A 22156-nucleotide genomic window follows, 5' to 3' on the forward strand; every position below is an offset into this window, starting at 1 on the left:
GTACATTAAACCCCTTTGTTCTTTCGCCCTTACCGCGAGATGAAGCTCACTCCCTACTTTTGGGCCCAAATACCGTTCCACCATTATTACCATTTACCACTTAACAACCCAACCCCTACCTTTCTTCCTCCTTCTACCTTGAACACCAAGAGCCCATTAGAAAAGCCCAAACCTTTCATTATTAACAACCTCACCTCCCGAAAGGCCAAAAGACCTTATCAGCCATATGCCTAACCTTGTCCTTCTAGATCCATCTGTTTGTGCTAGATCACCAGATAAACTAGCCATCTCTATTAAAAAAAATACAAAAACAAAAACAAAAACAAAACCTTTTCTATCCCAGATATCAGACACTCCACAAATCCTCCCCTCTTTGAAAGCTTTGATACTTATTACTACTTTTCTAGCCCTCAACCCCTTTCCTCTGCCCACCAATTTCACCATCCATCTTCACCTCTTCTTTTCGACAATGTCGTGGGTCAATCAATGATAGAAAATGAATCCTTGTTGCCTACCTTTCTTGATGAACGAACGCTAATAACCACAGACATTGAGGGGTTGATGGGAGACCCAAGTTTATATCTGAAATTTCTCCTTGGTTCTCTATTATGGCAATGCCAACAACAAAGAAGAGTCCTAATACAACTAAAAAGCAGAAGCAACTTCTTAGGGACCTATTGGGTCTTGTATCAACAATCAATTATGATAAGCCATCCTCTTCCTCTCAACAAAGTGAACATTCTCTGCGTCTCCTGATCCCGTGTCTTGTATCGCTCCTTTTTAAGTACACATCTGTTGTACTTTCTTTTTATGCATTAATAAAAAGTATGGTTTCCTTTTTTTAAAAAAAAAAAACAAAGTGAGCATTCTCAACCATCATGAGTTGGCTTAGTGGTAAATGTAATTTTGAGTAGAATAATAATTTCTCATTTACTTCAAAGAGCTATAAAGCCTTTTAAAGATACAATTAGGCTAAACTAGGGTAGCTAAAAACTAGGAAAAAAAATCTAAACAAATAACAACTTATCTTAACTAACTAGATACACCTAAATAAAGATATAAATAACAAATAACAACCTATCTAAACAAATAACAACCTATCTAAACAAATAACAACTTATCTCAACTAACTAGATATACCTAAATAAAGATACAAATAAATATACAAAAGATAATAACTTAAATACAACTTCTATACCCCCCTCAAGTGGGTGCATAGATGTCATGCATTCCCAACTTGCTTACAAGATCTTCAAAGGTTGGTTTGAACAATCCCTTGGTTAAAATCTGTAGTTTGATCTCTAGAGGCAACAAATGGAATGCAAATTACTCCATTCTCCAATTCTCTTTAATGAAGTGTCGATCTACTTCTATATGTTTTGTGCATTCACGTTGGATAGAATTTTGAGCACTACTTATTGCTGCTTTGTTATCACAAAAAAGCTTCATTGGTGATTTGACTCCGAGCTTCAATTCTTTGAGTATACGTCGTATTCACAAAATCTCACACCTCATTAGCCATTGCTCTATACTTTACTTCAGCACTACTTCGTAGCACTACATTTTGCTTCTTGCTTCTCCATGTTACTAAATTTCCTCAAACATATATTCAATATCCCGAGGTTGATTTCCTATCGATTATAGAGCTTGCCCAATCAATATAGGCTTCCATAGACCGATTATCTCCTTTCTTAAAGAAGAGGCCCTTTCCAGGACAACCCTTGAGGTATCTGAGTATCCGATACATTGCTTCAAGATGTTCTTCAAAAGGTTTGTGCATGAATTGACTCGCCATGCTTACTGCAAAGGCTATATCAAGACGAGTATGTGATAAGTAAATTAGTCGCCCAACTAACCTTTGATACCTCTGAACATCCATTGTGGAGTCTTGAGTGGTATCTCCTAATTTCCTGTTAGCATCAATTGGAGTGTTTGTAGGCCGACAACCACTCATGCCCATATCTTTGAGAAGATCTTGGACATATTTTTGTTGAGACACATTGATTCCTTGCTTAGATCTAGCTACTTTCATGGCTAGGAAATATTTCATCTCTCCTTAGTCTTTTATTTTGAACTCTTTGGAGAGTTTATTCTTCAACATGGTTATCTCCTCTTGATCATCACTCATTATAAGTATATCATATACGTAGACAATAAGAATTGCTATTCTTCCATCCGTTGAGAATCTTGTGAATAATGTGTGATCAACATATGCCTGAGAATACCCTTGTTGTTTCACGACCTAAGTGAACCTCTCAAACCATGCTTTTGGAGATTGCTTGAGGCCATACAGTGCCTTGTTTAACTTACATACTTTTGATCCAAATTTCTCTTCAAATCCTGGTGGAGGTAACATGTAAACTTCTTCATCAAGATATCCATTTAAGAATGCATTCTTCACATCAAATTGATTTAGAGGCCAATCAAGGTTTGTTGCAAAAGACAACAAAATTTGAACAATATTAAGTTTAGCAACCGATCCCATATGTTACTGTTCAAGTATTCTATTAGCATTAAACTTTGGAGTAAGATCCACTTGCACCCAACGGTTGGTTTTCCTCGTGGTAGCTCTTCAATCATCCATGTTTGATTATTCTCAAGAGTATTCATCTCATCATATACAGCTTTCCTCCATTCCGGAACATCTAGAGCTTCGAGCTTCCTGTATACTATTGGGAATTTGAATGTTTGTGACACTAGAAATAAAGCAAGCAAAAGGTTTGGGCAGTTTTGAGCGTGACACGTGATTGAACATAGGATATTTGGCACATAAGCGTTTCCCTTTCCGTAAGGCTATAGGAATATCAAGATCTGAGATGGAAGTTTTGGATTTTCTATTGGATTTTCTGATCTTGGTTTTGACTCTTAATAGATCTGGGGAGTGATAGCTTCAGGTTCACGATGGCTTACCCTTCTCTCATACACTTGCCCAAAGAGTTTCATTGACTCCAAGCGTGATCTGTTTTCAGAATGGTGATGCTGTTTTTTTAAGGAAAATTTTGAGTATGCACATTTTCTAAGTCAAATTCAGGAATTTTGGATGGAGTATCTTTACAATTTATTTGTGACTCAGGAAAGTTATACACCATCTTTTATCATGACATGTTCTAACTCGTGATGGGCCCCATATATCAGAGTGAATTAAAGTAAATGACCTAGATGCTTGATATGGATGTGGAGTATATGAGCTTCTATGATGTTTTTCATATGCACAAATTTCGCATTGGATAAGTGACGATTGTTTATTATGAAATAAGTTTGGAAACAATCTTTTCAAATAAAAGAAATTTGGATGACCTAGTCTAAAATGCCATAAATAAATTTCATTATTACTATAAACAGACATTGTTTGGAGGCATGACCTTCTTTGAGCTTCTTTATTTGAGTTGGACTCCTCATCCAAAAAATAAAGACCACCACTTTCCCTAGCACTGCAATCATCTTCCCCAAGGCCAGGTCTTGAAATTTACAGTGTGAAGATGAAAAATTAACAAGGCATGGTAGGTCTTTTGTGATTTTGCTTACAGATATAAGATTATAAGTCAGCTTGGGAATATGCAAGACATTAGATAGGACCAGAGACGATGATATTGCAATATTACCAACACCAGATATGGTAGAATAAAGACCATCAGCCATTCTCACTTTTTTATTCCCTGCACAAGGTTTATAAGTAGAAAAAAGGCTAGAGGAACTAGTCATATGATCTGTGGCCCTTGAATCTATTATCCAGGGAAGATTTTGTTGTTGAGAGAAGGAAGACACAATGCAGTTTACCATTTTGTGCAAACGAACATGATGGAGAAGTGTTAGGATTAAGTAATATCAGGATTTGTTCTATTTGTTTTGGAGTGAACTGAGTTTCAATTGATTTGACTGGATGTTCTTGTGAAGTTTCAACCATAGTATAGAGAGCACATTTGGCCTTTGGTTTCGATCTTAGAGGTTTGCCATGTATTTTCCAACAATTCTCACGAGTATGCCAAAACTTCTTGCAGCGATCACACCATGGCTTTTTCTTCTTATCTCCACTTTGATCATACTTACGAGTCATCAAGGCTATTTTATTACTACTATTTTCAAGAATTGGAGTGTTGATGTGCATAATCTTGCGGTGACTTTCCTCTAGACAAACTTCAGAAAAGACTTCTTGAATTGATGGCAATGGTCGATGCCCAAGAACACAACCCTTTACTTCATCAAGACTCTGAATAACACCTGCAAGGAACATGAACACACGGTCATTCCCTACACGCTTCTGATAACGAGTGAAATCCGCTGTGTTCTCCCACACATCCTCCTTGCATTGGTCTAGTTAATGCCACAATGCAACCATCTCATTGTAATAGGTTGTGACATCGCGTTCTCTTTGTTTTGATTGACATAACTTAATTTTTAATTAAAAAATTTGTGAAGCATTCTCATGGTCAGAGTAGGTCTCTCGAATGGAATCCCATACTTCCTTTGTTGTCTTCATAAACATGTGAGGTTTAGCAATTGAAGGATCCATAGAATTCAGCGAACAAGCTGTTACCAAGGAGTTCTCGGACCTCCATGTTTTGTATGCAGCATCATCAGTATTCGGAGCACAAGATTTACCTATTAAGAACCAAAATTTTCCCGTGTCGTCAATGACTAGCTTGATTGATTGTGCCCATTCAAGGTAATTTTTTCCATTCAATTGATGCACAGTGATATGCATTGATGAGTGAATTGCAATACTTATTTCAATAATTTTTTTATGTGGTTATGATGGATGGAGTCTTTTGCAATACTTATCGCCGCTTGATTGTCACAATATACCTCCATTGCTTCTTCGATGGTGAGTCTTATTTCTGATAGGATGCCTTTGAGCTACATTTCTTCACATATTCCTTGAGCTAGGGCCCTCAAATTCGCTCCAATGTTGCTTCCAGACATAACTGATTGTTTTTTGCTTCTTTAGGTGACTAGATTTACCACTCAAATATGCAATATCCAGTAACTAATTTCTATCGACTTTTGAGCTTGCCTAGTCTGTATCTGTGAAGGTTACATTTCTTTTCTTTGATTTGTTGAAGTACAATCCTTCTCCTGGGTTCTTTTTAAGTGTCTGAGGATCCTATAAACAACTTGCATATTTTCTACTGTCAAGTTCTTCATAAATTGATGCACAAAGCTTACTGCAAAACAAACATCTAGTCTAGTGTGACTGTGAATTAAATAAATCAACTTTCCAACAAGTCCTTGATATTGTTCCCTATGAACCAAAGTGTTTTCTTTTCCTACAACATAGTTAAGGTCAAATGGGCTTACACCCGACCATACCTGTCTCCTTTAGAAGATTAATGACATATTTTCTTTGAGAGATACATAAACTTTTCTTTGAGTATGTCACTTCCATTCTTAGGAAGTATTTGATGTTGCCTAAATCTTTTACTTCAAACTCTTTAGCCAAGAGTAACTTCAGTTTTTTTGTTTCTTCTTCGTCATCTTTTGTAAGTATGATGTCATCCACATAGACAATACTAAGCAATTTCCCCTTTGCTGAGATGTTTGATAAAGAGTGTGCGATTAGATTGATGTTGCACGTATCCTTTGGTTTTAACGACCTTAAAAAATTTGTCAAACAAGGCTCAAGGGGATTGTTTTAAACCATAAAGGGATTTTTTGAGTTTGTATACTTTATTTATTATTTTTGTTAATTCCATATTGGTAGGTATATCTATGTAGACTTCTTCTAGGTTTCCATTGAGGAAGACATTTTTTATGTTAATTGGTGGAGTACCCAATCATTATTCACTGTTGAGGAGAAGAGGACTCGAACAACAATCCATTTAGCTCCTGTTATGCTTTTAACTCTACTGGCTCCCCAAACATCACTATGCATGATAGAAAAAGGATTACCATGAAGATTTCTATTATTTCTTCCTTATTCTTTACAAAGACACAACCTGAATTTAGAGAGAAACATCTATACAAGGAAACAACCTAATGGTAATAGGAAATATAAGGGAATAAATATACGAGAAAAAAATGGTAAATACAGAGAAGAAATTCCTTTTTCTATATTCAACAATATATCTATCTTATTTTGAAGAAGGTCGATGCCCATATGGTTCGAGACTATAGACCCATTAGTCTTATCTCTTGTCAATACAAGATCATCGCTAGAGTTCTCTTAGAATGCCTCAAGAAAAACTTTACCCTCCACCATTAATAAATATCAGTCAGCATTTGTGGAAGGTAGACAATGCCTTGATGCACTATTAATAGCTAGTGAAATCATAGAAGATTGTGCCAGAAGAAAGAAATAAGGTGTGGTGGAAGCTTTTGATACGGTTGATTGGGGATTCCTGGAGCTCATCCTCAAAGCTAAAGGTTTTGGAGCAAAATGGCAAAATGGATAAAGGGTTGTGTTACCTCATCAAACTTCTCTATTCTTTTTAATGGTTGTCCCAGGGGAAAGATTTGTGCTATGAGAGGCCTTAGATAACGTGATCCATTATTATTATTATGGATTGTTTTAGTAGAATGAGGGTCGTGATTATTTAAGGCCTTACTGTTGGGAGAAGCCTTTCTTCGAGTCTACCCCCTCATTTTTTCTGGTGATACCATCCTCTTTTCAGAATTGGATGCTCGCGCTGTTGCAAACTTGTATGGCCTTGTTAACTATTTTGAAAAGGCATCAGGCTTGAATATCAACTACAGCAAATCCGAGATTATGGGCATTAATTCTATGCAAGATGTTATTGCATCGATTGCTAACTAATTTGGTTGCAATTGGGTCAATGGCCTTGCATATATCTTGGTTTGCCTTTTTTCTTTTTTTTTTTTTCCTTTTTTTTTTTTTTTTTTTTTGTTGACAAGCCAAGGACATTATCATTTTGGAACCTATTGTTGAGAAAATTGATAGAAGGCTACAGTCATGGAGCCAACACATCTCTAAAGGTGGATAAATTGAAATTGAACATTGAAATATTCAAATTAGATTATACAAGCTTTTAATTCCTATTTCAGCCTGTCTCTTTTTCTATTACCATTGTGATAAAAGATATTTTACTTTTCCTGTCCTTGTAGAGGCGCTCAAAGGATGCATCCTTGCTAGAAAACAATTCTTTGGATGGTATAGATGATCGAAGATCTGAAAGTGTGCCAGAGTTTTGCATTGATGCTTGTTCCACTGGAAATATTGCAAGGTTTATCAATCATAGTTGCGAACCTAATCTGTTTGTCCAATGTGTATTGAGCTCACACCGTGATATCAAACTTGCTCGAGTGGTACTATTTGCTGCAGAAAACATACCACCCCTCCAGGTTTCAACTTACATGTTTTTTGCTCTTCCTATCAAATGTCAGTGCATGTTAGTTTCTGCAACAGATTTTCGTTCTTTTGTTCAGGAAGAGATGATATTTTCATAAATCTTTTTGTCAATCACTAGTCTTTCCTCTTTGATTTCCCATTTAGCATTAGTTATTGTAACACACCTTTTGGTGAAGGGAGCCTTTTAAGTTCCTTATATTTCATTTATCAATGAAATATGTTTCTCATTAAAAAACAAAAAAAGAAAAAAGAAAAAGAAGTTAATCACTATACTATAACCATGCTTATTTAGTCCCTTTTTTAAGTGAGATTCAGACCTACTTTCTTTCTTTCATTGTTATAAGATCTCTTTTTTTCGTGAGTTTAGGTTGACTTATGTTAGGACCCATAATAGGGTAGGGGTTTAATTTGGTTGTGTAGGAGGTTCTCTTGCGATTATGTTAAGAAATTAGGTTGGATATTAAAGAATTTAAGACTTTGTAATTTGGGGTTCATGGCTAAATGATTCGAACATTTGAATCTGATGGTTTGTGGCAATATGTATCAAACACTGGTTAAGTATACCAAATAGACACATATTATTGGGAGAATAATAAATTTTGAGAGCGAAATGCATCAAACTCACATTTTGGGCATATTTATGCACAAAATAATTGACTTTAAATTTTCTTGTATAAAAAGGTATATTATAATAAACGTGTCCTTTTGTGTTTGTTTTAGATTAAGAACTTGATGGCTTCTGATGGTATATATGCAATTTTGTTCAAGAATTGTTCCTTAAATAAGGAACCTCCCTAGGAATAAGTAAAAACTTAAGAAAAAAGTCCACTTTTGTTCTTGCTATCCTCTAGTTGTCTCATCATTAGGAATAAATAAAATTTTAAGAAGTTCCTTCACCCTCGTTTGGATATCATGAAACTCGGCTTGTGGCCAGAACAACTTGTTTGAGCCACTGTTTGTTCACTGTTTTGTTTTCAATATATGTATACACACACACATATAATTAATTTTCAAGAATTAAAAGGATAATTTTGAGTTCAGAAATAAAACTTAACACTGTTAATAGTTTTGTCTTCAATTTTGCTTTTGAATTTGTGTTTGTTCCTCACAATTTCAAAGCATTTTAGAAAGTAGATAATAAAGTAAAGAAACACTGATTAGAAATAGTGAGTATAAACTTAATTTTGAGAAACCAAAAATCAAATGGTTATCAAATGGGGCATCATAAGATAAGTTTCTCTAATTAGATTATGTGGAGGTTCTTGATTTTGGAACTTCTAAGTATTTGTTTCTTAATTGCAGGAACTGACATACGACTATGGCTATGCACTTGATAGCGTGTATGGTCCAGATGGGAAAATAAAACAGATGCCCTGCTTCTGTGGTGCAACTGAGTGTAGGAAACGCTTGTTTTAGTCTAGGGAAAGCCTTCAGATTCTGGTACATCATCATTACGGTACCTTCCCTATCTTCTGTTTTTATTTCCTTGTTCTGGAAAGTCAATCTTTTCAGTTACTTTTCACCCCCAATTCCATCACCAAACTCACCGTGTTCGCATTTGTTCTCTCGTTTCTAGGTACATCATACGTCCACACAGATCACCCCTCAAAACTACGTTTTGTTATTACTCATAGAAGTTGTACATACATTTTTTGGGGGAAAAACTGTTGAAAGTTTTAATATGTAATGCGATATATGTTTTTTGTTCAAACCTTATTTCGTTTTGATGCGATAATCTGTGTATTGGGCGTTTATTAATATGACGTTTATAAAACTTTACGGCTATCTTTTATTGTGTTGGCTGAATTATTAATTTAGTTGAGGAGCTATACAAAAAGTTTGAATCTATCTCTGAATTATCGAGAGGTATAGTTCAATTGTTTAGATGGAGCTTGTGAGATGGTTGATGCAGACATCATCTGTAACTTAACTTTCATTTAACTGGACTGAGTTAAAAAAAAATATATGGTTCATTTTTTGACTTGTGAAAACCATTGACAACATTTATTTGAATTTGAATCTCCTATCTCATGTTAATAAGTTGTTGCTACGTTGGCAGAAACTATTGACAGCAAAGTGATGTTAGTCTGTGTAAACTTTTATTTTTTGTTTTGTTATTGATTTGTCATTGTTATGTTCATATATTTGAAATCTTATTCCTAATATGTTCGTATTCCAATTACTCTTTATTTTTCCCATTTAATATGTAGGTGAACTGAGATGTTCTATTGCGAAATTGCTTCTATCTCACCACCTTGAATACAGAGAATGGGAAAATGGCTTTCTTTAGTTTCTAGAATCATAGTCACTGGAAAGAAAAAGAAAGTACAAGACCATAGAGAAGGAATCGGAATCCAAGGGGGCAGTCAATGAACAAGCTACTTTGTTCAGTGAACGACAGCCACAAAAGGTATATGCCGCAGAAAGATTTTTCGATTAAAAAACAGCATCACTTTTTCAAAGTTAATGATGATATGTAGTTTTATTAACACTGACCAATTGAAATTTGGAAAAGATGACTAGAACTAAAGTGAGTTAAACCCGGCGAACAAATAATATAACCTTTATGTAGTTCGATAAACTGGATTGAAAGTCGGACCCCTTGGTGGAAAATTGGTTTGGTGGAACTATTTGAATTAGGGGTAACTATAATAGAAAGACTTAATAAATATACTAAAATCTATATACTCTTGCTCCAGTGATATATTGTTAATCGACTCTAAATTTTATTATATCAATTTATTCTTTTGCATGTAATTTTAAATTTGATGCCTATATTTACAGTTCTCTTAAATCAAAAGAGTTTCGAATAATGATTTTTGAAGTTGATAAATTATGTAAAGAGTGGAGACTGCTTCCTGACGCCAAATTCACGCATGCCAGGAAACAAATATCAAATTACCACAAAAGTCATAGGTTGTAGCTTTATATGCTCGGGTATATCATAGATTGGTCCAATAGTCAATAACAACTAAATTTAATATCCTACAAATATTCTTAACCGTTAAATGTTCGCATATATTGTAAACTTGCCCAATCCCACATGGGCCGTCAATAACTGCCGCAATGTCCCAAAAATATTGTACATCAAACAAGGTGCCTTAAAAGACCATCCAGAATAGTTCAACACAAACAAGACCATGGGAAAAGATGTGATTAAAGAGAGCAGTGTCTTGTTATATCAATCAGGCTTCAGGCCTCCTCCTCCGACTCCATCTTATTAGCTCTCATTCGGTACTGGCGGCCTGGCTTCTGTGAGCTGTTTCTTCTAATGTCTAATTTATCAGGCTCATCTTCTTCCATTGAACAAACATCATCTGTTGGTGTGTCCACAGCTGCAATACCGATGCCTCTCTGGTGCACAAGCTCCTTCCCAACTTCATTCTGCAGGGAAGAATTTTCAAGCATTATTGTATCACCTGCTTTCTTTTTTGGGATGAAGGTGATGGATTTTGGAGGACCAGTTGAAGCATCATCCTGATGCGACTCCATCGTCTTTGATTCTCTCACCAGCTGAAGGAAATTCATATAGGCTTTCTTGTTGGACACTTCATCTACCTCATCGGATGAGTCAAAAGTATAATGCGTGTATCTTGATGGATTTTGTAAGTAGTCTGGGACTTGAGTGGCCTGATATCGGAAGGTCACTTCATTGCCAACCTCTGCAGCTCCAGGCAAAGAGTTAGCTTCTGTAGCAGAATCTTTAGATCCTTGAGACTCTCGAGAAATTTTACATTCAGGGTCAAATCGAACACGCTTGTGTGATTTTGCATCTAGATGATTGTCTTTCCTCTTCAGAATAGATTTTGGGTTCTGAGAATCAGTGATAGCTACTGAACCGTTCTCAGAGACGTGCAAGGAAGCTTCTGCATCTTCCTTGAGTCTAACTTTTGCAGCCAAGTGATTGGCCCGTGGATCTCTGGTGAAATTCCTCATCGAAGTAGGAAGCTCAGTGCATGAACCTATTTCAATACCACAGTCAGTTATGTCTTTCATATACAACCGATCTCCATCTTTCTCCTTGCCAACAGCAACTTTATCATACTCATCTTCCTCTTCCTGCATAAATTTTTCAGTTACACGTCAATACATTATCATTCCAGGAGGCAACCTACAAATCAAATTTAGGACAGACTGATACAACCTTAAATGATACTCCATATTCCACAATGAACCAACAATATGTAGTATAATCACAAGGATCAAGGAGAGGGTAATTACAATAGGATTTGCTGTAGCTATGGCACCACTAGCATTCATTTAGTTTCACAGAAGCTCAAAAAATAGAGAAAACAGTAGCAAGATCTTCAGAAATCTTCTTGTTCCTTTCCAACCATAAGCCTCATAAGAGAGCTCTGGGGACAAGTTTCCACAACATACTAAGTCTCTAACCACACAACATAGAATTAAATTTCAAACACTATGTTATGTAGATAGCTTAAATTCGAAATACCGACTTCTCAGTTTTGTTTATCGTCAATCCTGCACTTAAAACAGCCCTACCGACTCATTTCCCAAACCGTAAAGCAGCAAAACTAAGATAGATTGATTATTAGAACAGTTCTTAATGAACATCGGGCAAAAAGACAGAGAGAGTTAGAGATGTACCTCATAATCAAGCGTGCAGTCCCGGCCAATGGAGGACTTGATTTCCCATTCCTCATCTCCATAATCATCAGGTTTAGGAAACTTACTAGACGAGCCATTCGAGTCTGGATTTTCGTCCAAATCATCGAGGTCATCCTCGAAATCGTGTCGGAATTCAAATGAATTCCTGTCGGTCACCTTCCTGCGGCCGTTGAAGAACGAGGTCGATTCGAGCTCCGGTTCGGGTTGTTCCTCGTCCTTACCCTTGATCCACTCTCTCCGCTCGATCTCGTCGTCCGTAAGGCACCATAGAGAAGTGAGAGACGAATTGAAGGCTGGGGATGAAGAAGTAGATGAAGAAGAGAGAGAACCGAAGATTCTGTCGACACGAACTTTAAAACTGTCGTCCATGCTCGGCGATTGGGGTTATGAATGGAATGGTGAAGTTTAGGGCTGTTTTGTTTTTGAAGAAATGGATATGAAAAGGGAAATTGAAGGTTTGTTTTCCGGTTCCAGTCGGATCTTTAACGGACGGGTCAAGTCGGAGGTCACCGACTTCATTGGCCCATCGGGTTAGCAAATGGGCCTACGTTGGTCTTGGGCGGGCCGATGTGCAAACTCAGGCAAATTTTGGAAAATTTAGGGGTGTTCAGAAAATTTGCTAACCTTGCCATCTCGGACTAACCAACGTTAAATCATAAGTATTGAGTAGAGTTATATATATATTTTTTAAAATTTATATGTCCTAAACTTAATTATATTCCAAAATTAGATTTTTCGATTATTTTGGACAATTTTAATCTTGTAATACTCTCCCTCTCCTATTAAATGTTGGTATTATTTTGTAATCAAAATATTTAAAATAATTCAAAATATTTTTAGTAATAATCATTTGGAGTTTTTCTTTTTAAAAAAATAATTAATTTCATTATATGTCATTATTAATGGTAAAATCTTCATTTAATGATTTTTTTTTTAATTTTATTCAGGAACGAATATGGTAATGTAGGGGTGTAAGGGGAAACCGAAAAATTGAACAACCGAAAAATCCGCTTAAGCCGACTGAAACTATCATCGGTTCGGGTTATGAACGTTCGGTTGGGTGGTTCCATTTGATCTTAGAGAAAATCGATGATATTCAATTAGTTTCGAGTTCCTAGAAAATAAAACCAAATGTAACCAAACCGGTCGTTAATATATACAAAGGTTTGATTAATAATAAGCATCAGTGAGCGAGTTGGTATTGACATGTGCAATTAACCTCGTTGTGTGTTCGAATCTCATGCATCATGAATATATATTTTCTAAATCTGACAATTTAATAAATATTTTGAAATAAACCTCGTTCTAATACAGAATTATTGTTACAAATATTCATGTTTATATATGTTTGTTTCTTATGTATATATACGAGGTTTATTTCAAATATATACAAGGTTTATTTCAAATGTATTTAGAACTTATACGAATTTAAGGGTGTTATATGCTATATACAACATATTTTAATTATAATGTCATTTCTATTAAGATATATATATTTCACATACTTTGTTATGTATACATACGTATATATTTGAAATTAAAATGTATATTTAGTTGTTTTGCAAATATATACTTTTTCCTTTTCTTACCGATTTTGGATTTTGATTTAAAATGTAGAATCTCCAACTTTGGTGGACTACATTTAATGCAAAATTATGGGTACAAATCTTTGTTTTTATTTATGTTTTATTTTTTTTATGTATATATACGAGATTATTCCAAATGTATTTAGAACAAATACTAATACATACTTCATATTTTAATTTTAGCTCGTTTATATTGAGATATATATTTCATATAATTTTTCATATAAATACACAAATTTAGTTATTTTGCAAATATATACTTTATATTATATAACAATAATGCTAATACGATAAATTACATAAAATCTTATTTGAAATAAACCCATATACATTTTAAACTAAAAAAATGTAGAGATAAATTCTTATCTATAAGTGTAACCCTCCATTTTCAAACCTCAGATGTCGACACCAACGATGCTACCGAATTGGAAATCAAGGTTGGAAAACGCCCTAAGAAATCCTAAAAGTTCTTGCTTATAGTGTAATTCTTCTTGACAAAAACTCATTTTTCCTTCACAAATTCACTCCAATTTGGAGTTCCACCACTCAAATTCAAGGCTGATAATAGTAGAGAAGATCTTTTGGTGGTTCACTGTTGAATTGGAGTTGGAATCACGTGAAGTGTAGCTTGGAATTGGGAGAATTCATCAAAAGTATGTAGTTTAGAAACCCTCTTCTGAAGTTTCTATTTAAGCATGCTTTTAGAACTCAAATTAAATGCAATTAATGTGCTTATTGATTTTGTTTGCTTCCGTTGCATGCTATTAAATCTTAACAATTGGTATCAGAGCGTGATTTAAGCACTCAATTAGCACTAATTTGAGTTTTGGTAGGTGTTTTTCATAAGTTGTATGAATATGATGAACTGATATGGTTTTTTTTTTTTAGTTTTGGCATTATTTCTCTTCAATTATGTTGTAATTCTTGTAATTGACTCTAGTTTGATGGGCCTTAATGTGTGTTTAAGTGTCTGTAATTCGTTTGAGTCATTAGAGTTGCAATTAGGATGTAATTGAAGAAAGAAGTGAAGAAGGTCGAGCAGCAGGAATTGGATTTTGCAACCACTGCCTCATGCTCGATGCTCAATGGAATACTCGATGACTTACTCGATGATATTTCATGAAATAACTAGATGCACGATGCCATACTCGATGGTACTCGATGCAACTCGATGGTATTTTATGAAATACTCGATGCACGATGCCATACTTGATGGTACTCGATGTAACTCGATGGTCTTTCATGAAATACTCAATGCATGATACCATACTCGATGGTACTCGATGAGCAACTTGATGGTATTTAGTAAAATACTCGATGCTTGAGGGCATAGTCAATGCTTGATGGCATACTCAATATTTGATGGTACTCGATGGTTTTTGCCCGGTTCAGCCCATTTTTTAGCATTGGAGGTTCGACTCGAGAGGTTCGGATCCGGTTTAGAGCGGTTTGAACGATCCAGAAGCGTTTTGGAGCTATTTTTTGCTTCTTTTTTTTAATAATTAGGCTTATGTTTACTTGATAATGCCAAAACTAAAACCATATTAGTCTATGTTTAATTATTTATGCATGTGATGTATGTTATAATTAAATAAATCTTGTATGTGCATAAAGTATGCCATGTAGATTTAAAATCTCACCATAGGAAGCATGTTACATGTATTGAAAGTATGTTATAAAGTATTATAATATATAGTATGCATGTATAGGGTTTCAAACGTGTTAATATAAATGTTATATTAAATAGTGAATCCCTTTGATGCATGTTGTGGATGCTTAACATGTCTAAAATTTTGTAAGTTGTTATAAAATTGAGTTAAATATTTAAAATCCATAACAAAGATAAGCTGCATGCTCACGTAAGTACACCATTTATTTCAATAGTTAAAATAGGCTGACATCTTGTAAAATTTGGTTACAAACTCAACCTGTATATAATCCTGTTTAAGGCTGGGGTACTTAAGTTGACAGTCTGCGGAACACCTCCTACCTGGGGATTATGGCCGAATAATTGAGCATTGTTAACTAGTTTTATGAGCAATACATGAGCGATGTGAGGTTTTAAAACTGGTTCATCACCTAGACATCGTAGGTTAAATCCAAATATAAACGTTATACTTGGATAAACACCTAGACTTAGGTTGTTTAAATTAGTCGAAACAAACCTGAGTAAAAATATACCCAAACAAATAATAGGACACTTCAGTTGGGGTTTAATAGCATATATGATATGTTATTAGAACACATTAGTGAGAATTTAAGAATTCTTTAGTGGGAGATTAATAACATATACGATATGTTATTTTTAGCTATTACGTCACTAAGAGTTCACAATCAAGATTCATGTGACACTTTGTGTTACCCTGGGAGTGACCTCCATTCAGAAAGTGTTTACATAAATCGAGATTATGGTGAACAAGGGGAAGCTGTTCACAGTAAAATCAAAAGTGATTTTTTTTTTTTTTCATTTTCACGTCCTAAGAGTTTCACACCGTGAGATTCATGCGATGCTTCGTGTCACCATGGGAATGACCTCCATTCAGAAAGTGTTTGCATGAGTCAAGATTATGGTGAATGAGGGGAAGTCGTTTAATATAAAATCAAATATACGATATATTGATTTCAACACTCACATCCCTAGAAAGTTCACACATGAGATTCATATGACGCTTCATGCACTCTAGAAGTGACAACCATTCGGAAAGTGCTTGTATGGGTCAATATCAAGGTGAATGGGGGAAGTAGTTCATAGTAAGTGGGTGAAGGATATGTTTCAACATGTCCTGCGGTCTCTTCCATTTGTTTGGGCCGTGAGATTCCTATATTGCGCCTGCTTGTCGTCTTTAAGTCAGCCTTGCTAGTGGTTCGATGATGGCTATCCCCTTGGAGGGTTGTAACATAGGATTCGGAACAACTCAAACTCCAGAAATGGATAAGATTTCTTATTGAGTCGACGTTGTTGAGTCAATCCTCACCTATGAAAATCTAAGGATAATCTCGAATAAACAGGAGTTCATAGTTAGCTCAGAATTAAGATCGAGTTGCCCAAGTCATCTAAGCGAAATAGTCAGTCTTAAATAGTAAACAACGTTAAAAAGTAAGAGTGACGTATTTCTTGGTTCGATCTTACGCAAACACATTGCATAGGACACCCCCACTCCTCATATCAATACATGAACGAATCAGGATCACTTCGTTTGTAGCACCTTTACAACAACTTGTAACAACTACAAAGTGGGATGCATCCGATAGTGTTACCAGAATAAGGCATCCAACCTTATTCCTATACTATAGATCATTTTGGCTATTTACTCGAACCTGATCCTTTTTTGTCTCCACATTAAGGTGAAGTATTTATATAATAGCCATGGATCTTAGTTTATTGGATTTAGACATTATAAGTGCAATTTATAGATTCAATAACAACTTTATTGAAGTAATGTCTATAACATTTTTATTGATAATAGAATATGTTTAACTTTGAACACTGCAAGCAAGAACATTTCCTCCTGCAAAAACTTTCATCACATCTTCAAATTGAAGAGATTTTATATTTAATTCACATGCAAGCACTGAAGTTCAACAACATTGATACTTCAATCACTTGAAATTCAGTGGACAAGGTGTGTCATTGAAGAGGAAACACCTCCTACTTCACAAAAGTGGGGTGTTTCCACTTTCTTTTCAAATTTCCATTTTTTCTTTCATTGGTTTTTAATTTCAATTAATTCAAAATTAATTAAAATCAAAATTAAAATTTCAAATTCTGAAATTCTGAAATTTGAAATAAAAAGAGAATTTAATTTAATTTTAATTAATCAAACATATTTAATTAATTTTATAATATTTTGTTTGTGCCATCACGAAGTGAAATTATAAAATTGACTCAATGTGTATGTGTGTTGATACTTGAATCTTGCTCTCGTTGCTTGCTCTCGATATTCGTCGAAACTTTTTTCTTGTGTTTTTGGTTGGCATTTCTCAAGTTGTCTTTTTATATGTATTGAACAACTAGTATGAACAACCTATACATGCGGTTGGTTTTGGAATTTCACTCATGATGACGTAAACAAAAGTTATAAAATATATGTTTCTAGTAAGTGCGTCAGATTTTATTTGGATCTTGTGAAAAGGGCCATCTATACAATTTTTCCAAACTTTGCTTACCATTTAATAAAACTCTATCATTATATTAGATTATATTCATTTGTGTTTTTGTTAGTTGAAATAAGTTCGAACTTTATCCCTTCTAGGGGTGTACATAGTCTGGGTTGGACCAGGTTGGAAGATTTTTATGGACCAACCCAAAAATTCGGGTTGGCTAATAATAAACCCTATGAGTTCTTTTTTGGAGGGTCAACCCAACCCAACCCAAAATTTTCGGGTTGGGCCGGGTTAGGTCACTGGTTCTTTTTTTTTTTTTAATTTGACTGTTTTTTTAACTTTTATTTATTTATATTTATATATATATTCGGGTTGGGTCGGGTTGACCCGACCCTGAAATGGGGTAACCCCAGACCCAACCCGAAATTAATATTTTTTAACATTTTTAACCCAACCCAACCAAACTCAAAATAGAATCTAATACACATAAGTGGCATGCATTGGGAGTAAGTGGAACAAAAAGTAGTATCAAAGCACAAGTTCTTCAAGATCATATAATGCCTACTGCAAAATTTGAATATAGAAGTTCAATGGAGGAGGAGGCTTCACTCTTTGAAGGCATTGGAGGATCTAAAAACGTTACATGCTTCAATGAGTGCCGAAGACAAATTGAATATGGAGAAATTTGTCTATAGAATGCTCATTCTTAACTTCACTAATAATGTACTCAATAGGTGATAAACGAAGGTATAATAATTGAAATTTGGCAAAAACTAAACGTTCTTTATGACAAGAAAGATCTTCAAAGAAAAATTTACGTCAGAGAAAGATTGTTTTCATTCAAGATGAGCCACTCCAAGATTCTCAATAAGAATTTAGATGAGTTCAAAAAGCTGACAAATGAGTTTAATCAATCAGGCAAGAAGTTTGGAACTACAAGTGAAGTAGCTATACTAATCAACTCGATTCATGATACCTATAAGGAAGATAAGTCAACTTTGAAATATGGTAGCTTGTAGATGTTGTCATTACAACCTTGAGAAACAAAGAATTGGAGCTGCAGATAGAAGGCAAGAGTGTAAGAGGAGATAAATCTCTTTATACCAAATGCAAGAACTATTGAAGAAGGGTCATTTCAATAAAAACCAAAGAATGTACAAAGAGATACCGACCTTGAAGTGCTACATTTGTCATAAGGAAGGGCATTTTAAAAGAAATTTTCCTCAGAGGGAAAACATTAGAGAAACAATGACAATTGAAGATTCAGACTATATGGTAGAGAAGATCCAAATGGAAACATGGAGTATAGAAGAGATGAGCCAAGGAAATCAAGGGAACATGGAAGAAACCAAGGCCCTGCTGATGAAGAGGCTTTTGAATACATTGAGGTGATTGCCGTAGTAAACAAAAAGGCCATGAAAATTGAAACTGAGTAGGAAGATTGAGTGTTAGAGTTAGGGTGTACCTACCACATGTCTTTCAAGAATAATTAGTTTGTTGATTACAAATCAGAGGAAAGAGACTCAGTTTATATGGGTAATAATAATGAATGTGGTAGAGGCTTAGTGTTATCGAAGCTCTCGGATAGTAGGGAAGTTCTCTTAAGAGATGTTAGACATGTTCCAAAGCTAAAACAAAACTTGTTCTTTTGGGAATGCTAGATGATCAAGGCTGTACCTTTATTGGTGAAAGTGGCACATTGAAGATAGAGAAACAAGGGGAAACAATATTAGTTGGGAAGAAAGCAGATGGTGTGTACATTGTGAAGAGGGTTAATTGACCAAAGTATGTACTACTATCATAAGTAGAGAAAAATAGTGAACTTGAGCTATGGCATTGAAGACTTTCACACATTAGTGAAAGAGGTTTGAATAAATTAATGAAGCAAGACTTGATTCACACTAGAGTTATCAAAAGGCTTAGCTTTTAGGACCATTGTGTGTATGGAAAGTCTAAAGGGTTGAAATTCACGAAAGGGTAACACACCACCTATTTGGCTGGTGATTTTGATTAGATTGGAGATTTTTATTTAATACGGTCGCATTGCTGCTTCATTGCAGCTGTATCACTGAGCCTAATTTTCCAGAATTTAACCCAGTCAATGGTAGTTGCGATTTTCTCGTTCCAAAAAGGTGTTCAGCCCTGAGTTCACTTGGTAAACCCTCAGAGCTTGGATTTCAGCCCTTCTCAACCAATTTTGGGCCTATAGAAGAAGGAAAAGTTCTTCATTTCAAGGGATAACTCTCCATCCATGACTCTACCATGATTTTCTCCACATTTCTGCCATTTTATTCAATTTCCTTAGGTGTTTTCTTAGCTTCTCAAGCCAGTAGCCCTAAGAATGAAAGTTCCTTTGATGCATGATCACTCTAGGTCATCTCATCCCATGAAAACATGTGTGAGGCTTCATCCTTGAAAAAGAAGAATCGACCTAGGGAAAGACTAGGAATTTGAGGACTTGCCTCAAGGCATCCTAGAGTTGTATTTTACAGCATTATTCTTTCAATTATTTTTGTAATTTCCTTTATTTATTTTCATCGTTGAATGCTATATTGTAGTTATGGCTTTTGATTCAATAAAATTCATTACTTTATCATTGGTCATGAGCTAAATCTTTATAGGGGTTCAACAACGTGGATGTCCAAGAGTTGTTATGACTTAAGTAATGTTGAACTTCATACCACCTTGTTTTACATATTTTCTTTGTTAAATTTAAAGAAAATTTGATAAGTTAAACTGGCCATTTAATTTAGCAATCTAGTGGAGCTCTAATCCGGAGAGGGTTAAGGTGTAAGCGGATGTCACAAACGAATATAAGACTACGAGCCTAGAAATAAGACTATCCAAGATCCAGCTAACCATGGAAACATTAGGCATTAACTACTCAGACCTTCTAAAGGAAATTAGCACAAGACTGAATGTGAGTAGATTTTTGTTCGTGCGTAACTCACTTTTGGCATGATGCAACCACATCACTTAAGTCATATACCTAAAAGGCTGAATCATTGTTTGCCTCTACTTATCTATCATTGTTTACTATTTTTAAATTACTTTCTTTCCTATCACAATATAAACTTTTCCGTGGTTACCTTGGGTTCATTGGGCTATAGTCATAATCAATTTAAAAGTCGACCTAATCCTGTGAGATTTAATAATTGGAATACTTCAAGATTATTACTTCATCGATAGTGTATGCTTGCACTTGGACCTCATCTACCTATATTGCTAGAAATGCTTCATGGGGAGATTCCAGGTATTTTCTATCCCTTATAGATGAAGAAATATGTGGACGTATTTGCTTAAATCTAAAGATAAAACATGTGAACGCTTTAAAATTTGGAAAACTAATCTACATAATCAAACTTAAAAAAGAATTAAATACTTTAGAACTGATAATGGCTTGGAGTTTCTAGGGAATAACTTTAACTCTCTTTGTATTTGAGTGTTAAATAACTAGATACATAACAATTGCCTACACCCCTCAACAAAATGGAGTTGTAGAGAGAATGAACAAAACATTGTTGGAAAGATTGAGGTGTATGCTATCTGAAGCTAAAATCCCTGAAGAGTTTTAGGTAGAAGCCCTAGCAACAACAAACCTATACAGTGAACAAAAGCTCTAGTGTCTCTATTGATATGAAAACCTCTAAAGAAAAGTGGAGAGGAACCCTCCCCCTCTCAATCTATCAAACCTAAGAACTTTTGGATGTACTGTCTATGTTTATACTAAATCAAGTAAGGTGAAACCTAGAGCTTTAAAATGTATGTTCCTAGGATATCTTGAAGGAGTAAAAGGTTGCAAGCTTTGAGACTTCAATTCAAACAGAAGCATAATTAGCATATGTATAACATTCAAGGAAGATGAATCCTACATGGATTTTGAAAAATTGAAACAACCCACTTTGAAGAATCAAAATAAGCTCTTTACCAGCTCATATGTTGAAATTCACTCAAGGTTTGAGAATGCTGTGAATATGATGATCAATCTCAGCTAACTGTTGTCTTTAGTTCCACTGAAAACAGACAAGAGAGTCAACCTGAAAGTCTAGATGACTATTTTCTCTCAAGAGACAGAGAGAGAAAAACTATCAGACCTCCCTCTAGATTTGTAAGAGCTGATTGTATATCTAGTCGTTCTATAGCAACTAATGTTGAAGAACCAAGCAGTTTTGAAGAAGTCTTGAACAGTAATGAGAAAGACCAATGGCTTGCAGCCTTATAAAGTAAAATTGATTCACTTCACAAGAATGAAACATGGAATTAATTGACAACCACTTAACAAGGGCATCATTCTTGCAAGTGGGTCTATAAAAGAAAGATCTCAGGGTTTAAATAATGAAGAAGTAAAGTATAAAGGCACGTTAGTAGCAAGGACTTTAAAAAAAAGGAGGGATTTGTCTACACATAAATCTTTTCTCCAATAGTCAAGCACTATTGTAGCATGTGAAGACCTTGAATTAGAGCACACAAATGTAACTACAACTTTTCTTCATGGAAACTTAGAGGAAGAACTCTACATGGAACAACCTTTCCA

The 22156-nt window shown here is 35.0% G+C and overlaps 2 protein-coding genes across 9 annotated transcripts in view; one reads left to right on the plus strand and one right to left on the minus strand.

The window, feature by feature from the left end:
• The window catches only part of SUVH4 (histone-lysine N-methyltransferase, H3 lysine-9 specific SUVH4-like protein), a 48502-nt gene extending 38520 nt beyond the window's left edge, over positions 1–9982 (plus strand). For 2 of the 8 annotated variants that reach the window (XM_090316743.1, XM_039026135.2), the window contains exons 15-17: positions 7060–7296; positions 8606–8759; positions 9514–9982. In XM_090316743.1, the coding sequence (XP_090172869.1) occupies positions 7060–7296; positions 8606–8719 (351 nt within the window). In that variant the 3' untranslated portion in view covers positions 8720–8759; positions 9514–9982. Of the gene's footprint in view, positions 1–7059; positions 7297–8605; positions 8760–8879; positions 9096–9513 lie in introns of those variants that run through there. The other 6 variants (XM_090316750.1, XM_039026152.2, XM_039026159.2 and 3 more) reach the window with 3 other exon arrangements.
• Positions 9983–10223: 241 nt separating this feature from the next.
• On the minus strand, positions 10224–12384 carry LOC120073362 (uncharacterized). Its single transcript, XM_039026171.2, has 2 exons — positions 11912–12384; positions 10224–11362 (listed from the first exon to the last, which is right to left on the minus strand). The coding sequence occupies exons 1-2, from the start codon at positions 12299–12301 to the stop codon at positions 10496–10498; spliced, it is 1257 nt and encodes a 418-aa protein (XP_038882099.1). The 5' UTR covers positions 12302–12384; the 3' UTR covers positions 10224–10495.
• Positions 12385–22156: the final 9772 nt, after the last annotated feature.

The sequence above is a fragment of the Benincasa hispida genome, chromosome 1, assembly GCF_027475165.1.
Source record: "Benincasa hispida cultivar pf3 chromosome 1, pf3_genome.v1.1, whole genome shotgun sequence".
NCBI classification, from domain to species: domain Eukaryota; kingdom Viridiplantae; phylum Streptophyta; class Magnoliopsida; order Cucurbitales; family Cucurbitaceae; genus Benincasa; species Benincasa hispida.